General features: G+C 45.4%; 1 protein-coding gene across 1 annotated transcript in view; it reads left to right on the top strand.

Annotated features, from left to right (window-relative positions):
- The window catches only part of Cacna2d3 (calcium voltage-gated channel auxiliary subunit alpha2delta 3), an 842,461-nt gene that overhangs the window by 747,506 nt on the left and 80,678 nt on the right, over window positions 1–14,277 (top strand). Inside the window, 3 exon segments of the mRNA XM_038350066.1 lie at window positions 5,680–5,741; window positions 6,875–6,898; window positions 6,900–6,920. Coding sequence (XP_038205994.1) covers window positions 5,680–5,741; window positions 6,875–6,898; window positions 6,900–6,920 — 107 coding nt within the window.

Here is a 14,277-nt window from a genome sequence, read left to right on the forward strand (position 1 = left end):
TTGAGAATTTTTCCATCTGTGGTCAGGTGAGCACAAGGAAGCTGCAGGATATGACTCCACTTGTAAGCCAGAAGAAATGGTTGTTGTTCTCAATGTCAGCAAGTCCCAAGTCTTTGAAACTCTCAATGGCTGAATACATGGCCAGGGAGCACACAGAGCTGTGTGGTGGCCATGGCAATGATAACCCTCTTTGGTCCTGTGCCCTGACTCCTCTGGCCTTGCACTGAATGAGTGCTATTCCAGAGGTGCCGCCGCCGTCACCATCTGCATGGTGGAAGCCATTCCTCTCGGTCATCCTGAAGAGCTTGCTTGCCATGATATTTGTGAACCCTACACAACATTTCAGTTTACAGACAGCTCGGGTTTATCATAGATGTGTTTTGTGTTTACTCTCACCTTAAAGGTGCATCGGTCCTGAAATAGAAGAGAGAATCAAAGAACCGGAAACACATTGTGCCAATAACGTAACGCAATACTGTGATCCCATGAGAACAGTCTCTAACACACGTCATGTCTTTATAGTCTTATCCTTGCCCCCACATTTTTTTTTTCTTCCAGAAATGAGGCAGTGAGACTCTCCTTATGGAGGAGGAAGGAAGTAAAGTGATGTCCTTCGAGGCCAGGCAGCTAACAGTAGTCTTAGAAACTGGACTCAGCAACAACTCCCCAGCACTACACTTCAGTTAGAATTCATTGGTGGTGCTGGGATTGCTTTTCTCTCTCCTGGATGAGCCTTCCAAGTGCATGTGGACTATTTTATGGCTGGAGGTACAGAGCGTGTTTAGAATCGGGGGTGTTTGTGTTGAAGCTTTTCATGCCAGGCCTGGTGAATGCTATTTTATAAACTGGATTGTGCTCCTAGGGGTAGATTGCAAGTTGAGGCCAAGCCTGCAGAAAATGATTTCTAAATGAATACAATATGAAAATGTTATTTTATTTCTAATTTTACATGTGACATTGTTACTTGGTGAGTTTCAGATTACCCTTGAATGCATGTCTATTAACGTGATATGAGATGCAGGCATGATTTCATCTTGAGTGCATTTGAATATAATAGCACTGGAAATGTAATTTGTATTCTCAAATTTTATAAAGCAAAATAAATCAGTCTTGGGGGTGGTTAGCCCTATTGAGCATATTGCATTAATTTCTTTGGGGGTTTTCTCAAGATAATTAACAATTTCCCCTTGCAGAACCAAGTTGAATCATGATGGAAGACGTATCTCATCTGAACTCTCAGAGCCCTCCGTCCATATGCCATCCTCATTCCTTTCACCTCTAGGAAGGGATGCTATGGGCAGGGCCTTCAGAGAACTTTACCCTCCATCCCTCATGTGATTGCTGCTTACTGTCCAATAGAACTTTTTGCAAAGGTGAAAATGTTCTAGATTAGTACAGTGACCTTTTGGGGTCACAAAGCTATTGCCCTCAGAAAATGTGACTCATGTAACTAAGGAGCCCAGGGATAAATTATATTCACTTTTAATTTACATAGCCACATCATCAATAGTCATCGATTTTGATAGCACAGAATCCGAGCACCAGAGGTAGCTGCCTGCACCTATATCCAAATGAATGGACCATGGGCATTCTAATAGCCAAATAGTCATGAGTGATGCTCTGTGATGACCTCTGTCAGGCCAAGGTTGGTTCTCTTCAGTGGTTAGACAGCCCTCCACAGTCTACCAGCCCTTGCTATTGTATCCTGCATCGTTATGACAACCAGCCCCCTGCCTAGCACTGATTGGGCTTCTGATAGATACAGAAACAAAAAATAGAGGATGGAATTGGGTAAAGGGGGTAAACTGTTACAAGACAGGGTAAAGAGAAAAGTCTAGAAGGAAGACATTCAGGGAAGGTCTGAGTTGTATGATGTTGAACTGGTTTGTACCCATGTCTTATTATCACAATGACAAGAGTTGCAGAAGCCATCGTCTCTATAGTTCAGATCCAAAGAGATGCTCGGGCCTGAGATATCGAGTATTTCAGGGGAATGGGCTTGGGAGTCTTCAGGATGACAATGCTCCTAACAAGTCTGATGGTTTGCTGAATTCTGAAGTTTACCCGTAAATTTTCAGCTCATCTCGGGAGGCACATTGGAAAGGATCCTGTGGAATACTGTTTGTGGGCATGTTCAGTGTTGCATGCAAAAGCAACCTGTGTTCTTATAATGGAGGTTATGAGCTAGGAGCCCTGAAACATTCTAATCCCATGGAAGTGAGGAGTACCACGGACTCCAGGAAAATATGTTCATGATTTTCTGGACTGTCTAAAAAATTTCAAACCCATGCAATGGTGTTTTTATTTTCTGAGCTCTCCTTGGGATTTGAGTTTCACCAAAGCATTTTTCTGCCCTTGTTTTCCTTATTAAATTAGCAAGATCGACTTGAAGCAGAATATACTGGTAGGGCTTGAAATGTTGTTGAAAGAACCAAACAGATGGGCATGAGAAAGACCTCAGGTTCCACTTAGGTTGTGGCAGATGGTGTAAGGAGTGGGCTCGCTGAGGTAAAAATGCTTTCTCTGATAAGAGTTGGAAGGGGAAAACATGTGGAACAAAACAAAGGAAACCGAGTCATGCTCGGCCCCGTGTTTTATTTTTTATTGTTTGGTTGTACTCTAAATCGTTTTCATGCTTAAGAAATAGTAAACCCTGTGCACCTTTGGCCACAGTTTGTGCCACAGTCCTGTTGCCCACTGTTTGGACCCTTTGCCTGGCACTTGTTCTGCAAGCTTTTGAGTGGGTGTTCAAAACTCCGAAGCTGGTCCTGCTGCTTCTGTACGTACCTTTAGTCATACCTACAGCAAATGTCAGCAGTGGCTTTGCTGTAAAAGGGCAGACAGTAAGTTCTCAGGCTCTGTGGGCCATTCTGTCTCTGCTGTAATTCCTTAGCTTTAGCATTATAGGCCCAGACAGTATGTAAACAAATGACTGTTCCAATAAAACTTTATTTACAAAACATGGCTAGATTGGGCCCTGAGCTAATCCCCAGCCTACGGGGAAGTCTTAATATGCCTTAGACTAGCACCTAGGTCTCTGTGCCTTCTCTTTTCAATCCTCAAAGCCCCGTGGTCTTAAAGACTCCCTGCCTTTGCTCATGCTGTTTCCTCCATTTAGATTCCTGTTTCCTCTTGATTCCTATTTTGCTTTGAGTTAGATCTCCTTGCCATAAAATGCACAGATCCCTTAGCCCACTTCATATCGCAGAATTCTTTGCTTCTGCCTATAGTGCAGTCCTTACCATGAAGCTATTTTTCAGCAGGATGCTGACAAGGTTAGTGATCCCATTTCAAGTAGCATCCAACACAGAGCTTAGCACAGTGAAGGTCAGGGGGGAAAAACGTCATCAACTCAACCTACCAATGTGATTATGAGTCTCCGAATCATAGAGAAGTATCCAAAAGTCTAGATGAAAACCCTGGAAGTCCAAATGTGATATAGGAGCCAAAGCTACGCTGCTGGAGTTGGCATGGGGGTAACCAACAGGAACATAGCCATGTGCAACTGGCCAGACAAGTTACCATCAGAATCCTAGGATCTCTGGACAGTAGCCTCTTGGCACAGAGGCAAATGAGCCAGAGGAGCGGAGCGGTGTCTTGGTTAGGGCATCAAGCCTAGGGCAAGGATGCAGATCATTGGAGAGAGATCAGAGAAAGTCGGCCTGCCTGTATGATTAATGGGGCAGAGGAACTGACTCATGAGGAAAGATTAAATGCCTTGAGGAGATGGGGTTGCAGGACCAATAGAGGGGCAGATGATAGCAGACTCCAAGTATGTGGTGGGATAAACACCCTGGAGGGAGCAGCCTAGATTCATTAGGGAGGTGAATAAGGGGTCCTGCCAGAAGATGGGAGAGTGCTCAGAAAGGGCACCACTGGGAGAAACACAGGAAGGTTGGCAGGCGGTAAGTAAGACAACTCAAAACGGTTGGTGGAAGGAGAAACCACTATGGGGAGGTTGCTGTGCGCTGACTGTCAGGAAGTCTGTATTCTCATCCTACAGAATGGGAATTCTTATTGCAGCTTGTCATGCTCTTGACATTAGAGTTTCTCAGTGCCAGGGAGAGCAGCTGGCGAGCTATAAAGAAGAAGACAGAAAGTCTCCTTGCCCTCCTAGATTTACCAGTTGCCAGCTTGGGCCAGCAACGTTGAGGCCCTCTTCTCCAAGTCAGTTGCTGTCGGCTCCTACCTGACTTTGGCAAAAACCACAAGTGCTTGTCCCAAGCTTTTCTGTAGTAAAGGATACAGCCCTGGCTCTTGGTACACCTGAGCAAATCCCAGCTGCATGTTAGTATGCATCCTGCTTTAGCCTGGTAGGCATTTTTGAAAAGACACTTTGTATCTGAAATGCTACAAATGTCCCCTCAGACTCCAGATCATTTTCCCTGGATGGGAAGCTCAACCAGGTGCCCCAGCTCTACTCTTAGGCTATAGAGTCAGGGCGCTAACGACTCCAGATAAAACCATGCCTCAATTTACATCTCCATATAGTCTAAGTATATGACCTTAACAAGGAGAGGAAGTATTACTACGGCATAGCTGCTTTTCTTTAGAGCTCCCAGGGGTTTCATTCTGTTGGGAACCAACCATAAACAATGATTTGCATAGGGTCCTCATCTTTCTCTGTAATTCCAACTATACTATCACCCGTGAGATTCTTTTTTTTTAACTACTTGCGTTTTCTCTTGGTGTCGTTATTATTTAGTTTGACGTTATCATCGGTGTTGAAGGAAAGATAAATAGCACACAGGCAATGTACAACATCATGGCAAACCCTGAAAGGCCATGCGCAACAGGCCAGGGTACAGGACTGCACTGGGGTACATGCTACCCCAGCCTCCCTACCCCACCCCCGCCAGTCCTGCTGAATCATTCTTTGAACTCCTGTGAAGTATTATTACCATCTGATGAGATTTGGGCCCTGACCGTTTCGCTTTCTAAGTTATGCTGACTTGGCTTTCTGGGCAGACATATGACGAGCCTGTTCATGGGCTGGTTGTCAGCTTCCACCAACTGCCACCGCCTACAATTCCTTTCTTCTCAGTGTCTGGTGCTGCTGCTAGCTTTTGCCGTTGCGTGAGAAAGGCAGAAAGATTTCTATAGACACACAGAGCTGTATATTCTCTCCACCTCCTGGGGAAGATGCGCACCGGGGCGTGGGCCTGGAGGAGGGCAGTGAAGCCGTCACATTCCTAGAAAGTGGCTCCCTTGCAGATACCAGCATCATGACTGCTGCCTTTCAGATGGTGTGTCTCTAAACAGACAAGAAAAAACAACACCGTACAGAATATATTGGGTCCCAAAAGTAATAGCCGAGAAAGGAACTAAAGAGACATTTAGCTTCTGGGTATCTTTTCTAAAATGACAAAAATGTCAGTCAGCTTGGGGTGGTGCCACAAATTGATGAAATTTAGGAATGCATACTGAAGTAACACCGCTGTAAAGAACATCTACACCAAGTTCAGTTTGTGACTGAGGTCTGAGTGCGGGGACTCTTGGGACTCCCTGACCTGTAAGAAGAAAGGTCAGTGCTATAAGGCCGTAGGTGTATGGTTCACTGTTAGTTTGTTCTGGTATGTTTACGTCAGCTCGCGCCATGACAGATAATTTCCAATGACAAACTGAAATAGTTGCATAAAGGGATCTCTGATGTTTTGTTTTATTTACGATCTATCCCAGCTGTAGGTATTCAGATGAAACTTGAATTCTTCCAGAGGAAGTTCTGGACTGCCAGCAGACAGGTAAGTGCTCCTCGGCATCCTGCAGCATTAGCTGCGCTGTTGGCACACAGATGTCTCTGTATGGGGAGCTAGGTCAGGCAGCACCAGATTTCTGGTGAACGTTGGTGAAATGGATTGCCGATCCTCAGAGTACCATTCATTTCCAGTACAGATCAGGCTGCCAGCATGTTAGACGCCACAGGCTGAGCAGAGCAGGAGATTTCCAGGGACCGTTGGGATGTGGCAAGGAGGAGAGTGGCTTTATAGAAAGAGTTTCTCTCTTAATATTGGGGTCTTTTGTTATTCCAGGGCAGGTTTATTCTAATCACATGTGATGTCCAACTTGTAATTTGTGCTTCTTCTTATCACACTGTAGAAGGCCATCATATGACCTGCTTTGTTGAATCAAGCATCTGCCTTTCTGGCCCAAAGAGTTCAAGGGGCTATTGCCCCTTGGGAAATCTTCCAAGGGTATTCTTCCCCTTTGCTGTGTTGTTTGAACTAAGACTCCCAGGGGCGTCTGCCCAGTATTCAACAGAAATGGAGAAATGAGCAACCAACTAAGTTTCTCTATTTACTCTTCTGCCTCAGTGTAGTATAATGGTTAGAAGTTTATATTTCCAGCAAAAAATGGAATCAGCCACACAAAAGAAGCAAGCAATTCCATTATTTAATGTGCACTATTCACAATATGGAATCAACCTAGAGACCCACCAAAGGCTGGATGAATAAGGAGCTTATCATTTCTTAAATTATGATAATGATAGGAAACTACAATACTAAGAACATAAACAAGCGTTTCCTTTTTAAAGTCATTGAGGAACTAGTTTTAAATTAAATAATGACATTAATTATATCTTTTGTTACCCAAAAGATCTGAGATCTTTAGGAGATATCATCAGTGTGAATGACAGCATAATTTAGAGGTGTGGAAAAGAGCCAGCCCCCTCCCCACATTGTGTCTTTGATACTATGATCTTTGAATTGTGCGCACTCCAGATAGTACAGCCAAGTCTCATCTAGAAACATTCCCTTAGGATGAACCTGGTGGTACTGACATCACAGGCCATGACCCCCTCCATAGCTAGCAGCAAGCCGCATCAAATGCTGGGATGACCCAGTAATATGGTTTCCCTTGCTTCCTTCCCCCACAGTGTGCCTCCCTGGATGGCAGATGCTACCATTAGCTGCGATGATGAGGTAAGGTGGCCTCCTGGCCATGGTCCTAAGCCAAAGGGGAGTGTGAAACGGTGCATTCTGACAGAAGGAATGCTGCGGTGAATAGAGCCAGGTCTGACACATCACTCTGGGCCAGCCTCCAGGACACACACACACACACACACAACACACACACACGAGAGAGAGAATGACATTTGTTTCATCCCCCATCCCCAATTAAATTAAACATAGTTTGGTTCTGAGAGCCAGAGAAATACATTTTAGATATTTCCTGTACTGTGGTATTGGAATGCTGGTGTTCTTTTTACAGGAAGTAATATATATTACTCTCACTTAAAGATTGCACGAGATCCTACACTTTTGTCTCCATGCCTCATCTTCTTCCCACCATCAGAGCACTAGGTGAACTAGGTAGAGCGATTGGCTCTTTTTACAGCTAAGAAATAAAAGATGAAGCAGGCCGAGGTGGTGTATGGTTGTAATCCCAGAACTCATCCAAGAAGTGGTGGCAGGAGGGGCATACTAAGTTCAATGCCAGCCTGGTGTAGTAAGAAGACTGCTAGCTAGTTCCCTTCTGCTTAGCCCCAAACTAATCACACAGAAACTGTATTATTTAAATCACTGCTTGGCCCCTTAGCTCTAGCTTCTTATTGGCTAACTTTTACATATTAATTCAACCCATTTCTATTAATCTGTGTATCACCACGTGGCTGTGGCTTACCGACTACAGTTCAGGTATCTGTCTCTGGTGGGGCTACATGGTTTCTCTCTGACTCTGCCTCCTTTCTCCCAGCATTCAGTTTAGTTTTCCCCATCTCTACCTAGCTCAGTTCCCCTATAGCTCTGCTATAGGCCCAAAGCAGTTCCTTTATTAACCAATGATATTCATAGCATACAGAGGGGAAACCTACATCAGCCTGGTCTGCAGAGAAAGTTCCTGGCCAGCTGGGACCATGTCATGAGACCCTGGCAGAAAGAAAGGGGTTGGCCATGGGATTAAAGGAGTGGAAGGAAAGAAAATGAGCAGAAAGCCAATGAGATAAATGAGTGGTTTGGTTCATTTTGTGTAATTAATGAGCTGTAAATGTAGAGCTGAAAAACTCACAGTTTTTCACTCAAACATGCCATTTCTACCTAAGATTATTCCATCTTTTCCCCCTTCCCCTCCTTCCTTTGGAGGTAGGAATTTGAATCACTTGGGTCAGCAATGGAAGAAATTAATGTGTCACAGTCTTAAACCTGTCCATTTGACTGAATCACGGTGGCCTTTCTGCTCCTACTTGGGTTGCCTCTCCTTCTCTCTGCTTGAGCTAAACATCAGTCAAGCCATCAACTAAACTTTATAACCAGATGTTTACAGGTCCTTCTTGTTACCCCCAAGGATTTCAGGAACGTTTACCAAACATAATTTCAACCCCAAAAATATAGGCTAGGAATAGAGTTTTAAAAGGTAGGCAAATGGAAAACAAGAGCATCATTATAAAAGGGAGTCTAGGAATGAGTTAGAACAACAGCAAAAGGTTTGATCCCAGAGGTCTAGCGGCCAGCTTAAAAGAAAAACTGTTACCATAACATTGTTGTTGTATGAGCCACCATATCTGCAGAGCAAAAGCCAGTCTGCCATGTTCCCAGCAGAAGCCCGACTTTTTCTGACCATCAGATCAAAACTAATTTCCCCCGAGGACTGATCAACACCCTTTTCAGTAAGCTTGGGGATAACTTTCACATGGTAGGCATGGGGGCTCAGAGTTCCCCTCTGGCTTTAAGACACGTCACCATGTTAGGACCAGCTTTGGCTTGAACTCCATCCCCTGCCTCCCTGGATGGCACTAAAGGGTGTGTCACAGACTACAGGGGGATTGCTGCAAATCCAAGCTGCAGTAAGAGAAAGGAGAACAGTTGGTTCACTAGCTGGATGGAAGGATGGATGCTCGTTTGGAAACTTGGTCAGATGAAAGGGTGTTTGGCGGCACGTTGGCAGAGTTGTTTAAGCGGGTTATGAACACAAGAGGGGGTATTTTTTTCTTGACAGCTCACACCGCCTAGGTGTATTCCCCATATACAGAAAAGTGAAGAGCCGGGCGGTGGTGGCGCACGCCTTTAATCCCAGCACTCGGGAGGCAGAGGCAGGCGGACCTCTGTGAGTTCGAGGCCAGCCTGGTCTACAAGAGCTAGTTCCAGGACAGGCTCCAAAGCCACAGAGAAACCCTGTCTCAAAAAAATCAAAAAAATAAATAAATAAATAAATAAATAAATTTAAAAAAAGACTAGTGAAGGCAGAGCTCCACCTGAGTGAGGAGACATCCACTGTGCTGGTTGCCTCCTGACTGCCAGTGTGGGTGGTAGGTGGTGTAGCGTGGTGTTTTAAAAGTTACAAACCACGGAATTAAACTGTGGCGGTTCTAACTAAGGCTCGGAAAGTACGTAGCGATGTGACCTTGAGCAATTTTCCAAGCATATCTTTGCCCCTGCTTCTTCAACTAGATGGTGGGTGTAGAAATATCCAGAGCTGCAGTGAAGAATGCGTGGGAAGGTAGGAAAGACTCTGCTGTATCTCCTAGAAAAGGCACACACTCACTGCTGCTAGTTGTCAACCAGAAACATGCCCCAAACTCTTCTTCCCATAGAGTGGTGACTCACCTGGGCCTGTAGTCCCAGGTGACAATGGCACCACACACTAAGGCACAACAAACAGAGGCTACAATGCCCTTATTAGTACCTTAGCACCATGCTCATTCTCTCATGCCTACGAGAGATACCCATGTCCTGAAGGGTCACATACTTTGTAAAGTAAGCCTTAAATTGCCCACTCTCCCCACCCCCGTGTAAGGTATATTGGGTCTGATGCTCATGGCCCACTCTACACTTTGAGCTTTTCTTTTCTTTTGCTTCTGGCTATTAAGTTTTGGCTCTAGGCAACCAATTTACATCACTTTAAATGGGAAAGCTAGCCCTGACTTCCCACTTCGACCTAGTGCCTTTTTTTCCACACACATACAAAAAAACATGCCATGTAATGCTCTTTTCGTGACTTTTAATTTGACCAATGGGGGCTATCTTATGTCCTTTCTCTTCCCCATCTGGCCTTAAATCATCAAATCCCACATTAAAATTAACTTCAAGGCTCAATTTGAAGCCATGATTCTGTCTGTGTCACCACACTGAGAATGGTCCGCTTTCTTAGACTGCTCAGACACACAGTGTGACTAAGGGACCCTGTATCTTCTTTGTCGCCCCATCAGTACGCTCTGGGCCCCAGCAAGTATGTGCTGTCAGGGTGGCTGGGGTATGTGGACAGACATATTTCTACCTTGTAGGAGGGCATCTTAGGTTGCTAGGAAGTGCTGTAAGCATGTGATTGGCAGGACCCAGTCATGGGAATGAGGAAGAGTTCTAAGGAGCTCCAGTCCACAGAGGGTGAATGTCCACTTCCGAGCCTTTGAAAGAACTCTTCAGGCATGCACACATTCCCTTGTGAGAAGTTGACAAGGTCCTTCTTGGGAGGAAGTACCTGGCTGACCTCAAAGGGTAGAATAAGAAGACTACTTCCATGGTACTTCCCGGGTAGGAGGAGAGATACATATACGATTTTTACCAACCAAGACATATGCTGTCGAGAGCTTGACACAGCAGTCGGAGTGACATTCAAATCAATAGAAGATGGAAAAAGGAAGGGCATTTGGAAATGATGCCCAATGCATGAGAAATGATGTACAGGCAGATAATACTCCTGTGAGGGCAACAAGCTTACAAAGAAGGCATGGTTGACACTGAGGACAGAAAGGCCCTGTTTACCTCTTGTTTCTGTACTGGCTCCTATGTGTGACCCAGCAGTACAGCGACTTTTTGCCCTCTCACCTGTCCATCATCCCCATCACTTATGGACAACACCAGTACTCTGCAGAGACAGAGGAGGGTTAATGGCTGCACCGTGAGAAGTCAAAATCTTCATGATCGATGTAGCTCTATGCTTCTTCCAAAGAGACAGAGATTGGTGCGTGCTATGCATCACTGGGACTTTTTGAGTATTGGTAAAAATGTCCTCTGGTGTATGAAAGATGCCTTGAATGAAGACAGAGCTGAACAGGGCTACAGCCAAGCAACCGGATCCCTCCATATCTGGAAACAACCAAGATGCTGAATTTGTAGGTCAATAGCTAGTATGAGAAGGGTTATAGATTAATCCTATTAGACATGACTTTTGGGGGTTACCCCTTTGCAAGTGGTGATTTTTAAATGATTGTTTCTCCCTCTCTTTCTATCTCTGTATGTCTGTCTATCCTCTCTCTCTCTGTCTCTCTCTCTGTCTCTCTCTCTGTCTCTCTCTCTGTCTCTCTCTCTCTCTCTCTCTCTCTCTCTCTCTCTCTCTCTCTCTCTCTCTCTCTGTGTGTGTGTGTGTGTGTGTGTGTGTGTACACTGAAGGTCCTGGTTGATGTCAGAAATTATCTTGGCTTGATCCTCTACTTAATTCACTGAGGCATGGCCTCTCAACCAAACTTAGGGCTTATTGATATAGACGGTATCCCCAAGCCAGCTCTATCTGTAGCTCCCCTGTTATCTCTGCCTTCTGAGGCTGGAATTATAGAAGAGCTTCCATGCCTACCCAGCATTTACTTGGCTTCTGGGGAATCTGAGTTCCCCTCCTCATCCATGTAAAGCAAGCACTTTAACCACCGTGCCTTCTCCACAGCCCAGAATTTGGTCTCTTGATTTGATAGTTGGTCTATAATGAGAAGACACAGCAAGTAATGGGGAAGGCAAGGACATCCAGCTTCACAGGGACACCCTGGGAATCCGACTGGGGGAACTGGAGAAAAAAGTCCTAAGGAGTGATACTTCCCTGTTCTGGAGACTCAGGAATCCAGGCCTCCCCCACAGATACAAGATCTCTCTCATTCTCTGTCTCTGTCTTTGCTTTTCTGTTTCTCTCTCTCTCTCTCTCTCTCTCTCTCTCTCTCTCTCTCTCTCTCTCTCACACACACACACACACACACACACACACACACACACACACAGACACACACACACAATTAAAATTGCAATGCCACACAGTACTGAGCTCTTAAGTGAATTCCATCAGTCAAAACAAACAGAAGGCATCTCCAAAACAAACAGCACGAAGCCCCACCCCAACCCCGGGACCTCCTATTAGGAACTGTGCTATGCTTCTCTTTCTGATAAACTGTAACACTGTGGCATGTGGATGCTCAGAAAAGGAGGAATGGTAGGTAACCAGTCTTCACTGGTGTGTGGACATTATACATTCTGTAATTGAAGGTCTTGCTAGTCACCAGCCAAGGTACCTAGCCTTCTTTCACATGGGCATCCTGTCCCACATGGGCCTTCTCTCTCCCCCATGGAATTGCAGTAGGTGCCTTTCCACTTCCTAGAACCGGCAGGCATTGTTCAAGGTCACAGCAATAGCAATGGTGAGAGCCTCTGCTTCCAAAGCTGGTATCTCAGCCAGGCTTGCTAGTGCCTTCCAGAGAGTGCTGAAATTGGCGCTATGCCTTCTCACTCCCCATCAGCCTTTCCTTCCAACCTACAGCTTCTGAGTTCCCACACCAGGATTTTCTGGCGTATAAGCTGGGTGTGTGCCTCAGTCAACTTGAATCAAATTCTCAGAGCAATACTGAATCAGCAAATCATTGCAGAAAGGTTAAAACAAACAAACCAACAAAGCCTTCTTTTTGTCTCTCACTCTCCTTTTTTCTGACTCCCCATTTGAAGAGCAGCCTCATCCTGCCACGTCCAACATGCCTGGGGAGAACATATTACCCCGTGTCTCAGAACCTCAAGCTCTGGATCTCCCCAAGCCTTTGTCCTGTTAGTGGACCCTTGGGGACACAGTGACTTGCAGATAGCTCCTAAGATACCAGGGTTCATTTAGGGGGAGTGGCACGACGAGGTTAAGCTAGGGAGATACTGCTAGTTCTTTTCGCTGGAAAGGCAATTGAACCATATTTACCATAAATCGACTGATCAGACCTGATGGTGGATAATTTCATCCCAGCTGTTTCCCACACCTAGTACTGGATGCTCTCCTTCCAAGTGTGGACTCCAGGCTACCGTACCCGTTGGCCATAATTTAACTCATGGCTGTTTAGAGAGGTTTTTTTAGGGGGTCATATGGTCACTAAAATTGCCTTTCAGCATTTACAGATAGACAGCATAGCACTCAAAATGCAATAACACCTTCCAGATCCAATGGCCTAGGTCTCCATCAACGAGCAATGCCACTGAGCAGCTCAGCATTCTGCTTCTGGTCTGTGACTTCCTTGGTGATTGGTCAGCTCCACTGTTGGCAGTACTGGCTTCTTGCCGAATGAGGTGGCCAGACATTTTTATACTCGGCAGAACTTTGTAATTCAAACTTGACCATGAACCAGTCCAACAAGGCATGTCCTCTGCTGCCAGCTCCTATCCTGGTGTCCTCCCAGAACCGGGAAAGGGTACACCTAAAAATGGTAACAGGATACGTGGTCCAAGGAGCGAACATTCATGTCCTCCTCGAGCCCTTGTTCTCAGTACAGAGGAAACGGATGTGCCCAGGAGTACATGCCTGCTAGAGTGTAGCAAGCGGTATGTGATGTCTTCTGGAGACCTGGCAGCTGGGACCTCCTGGTTCTCCTTTCTGTCACTATCTGGTAGGATGTAGACTAAATCTGACCTTGGTCAGAGCATCAGCTAGTGCTTTTGAGAATTCTAGCCTGCCTTTGGCTTTTTTGTGTTAAGCAGGATGATTAAGCAGGACCCGAGGCCCTAACTATTTCTTCCCAAAGGGGGACAAGCCAGCCAGTAGTAGGAAGCAAAGGTCTGAGTTCACAGAGCCCTGGGTTCACATCCCACATGCTCATTTGTGTGACTCTGAGCCTTAGCTTTCTTCTCTGTCCAAGAGGACCTTTCCTTTCCTGGCCATCATCTAAATGTCATCTTATATGAGGAGCGCTTGCCTTTCTTCTTCTTTCCCTTCTTCCCATGCCACTTCTGGAGTTTTCCTCCTTGTCTTTACAATCATAATTTATATATATATATATATATGTGTGTGTGTGTGTGTGTGTGTGTGTGTGTGTGTGTGTGTGGTAAACTCTTCACCAAGGCTTACCATTCCTCACTTTGTGACTTGTTCATTTTTGTAAAATAAAAATTTTAAAGTGGCCGAGCAGTGGGGGCACCTACCTGTAATCCCAGCACTCGGGAGGCAGAAGCAGGTGGATCTCTGCGAGTTTGAAGCCAGCGTGGTCTACAGAGTGAGTTCCAGGACAGCCAAAGCTATACATGGAAACCATGTCTCGAAAAACCAAAAGGGGAAAACATGAAAGTGGAGATAGCTGGGGAAATGACTCAGTGGGTAAGGAAACTTGCTGTGTAGTTCTGA

This window comes from Arvicola amphibius, chromosome 12, assembly GCF_903992535.2.
Source record: "Arvicola amphibius chromosome 12, mArvAmp1.2, whole genome shotgun sequence".
NCBI classification, from domain to species: Eukaryota; Metazoa; Chordata; class Mammalia; order Rodentia; family Cricetidae; genus Arvicola; species Arvicola amphibius.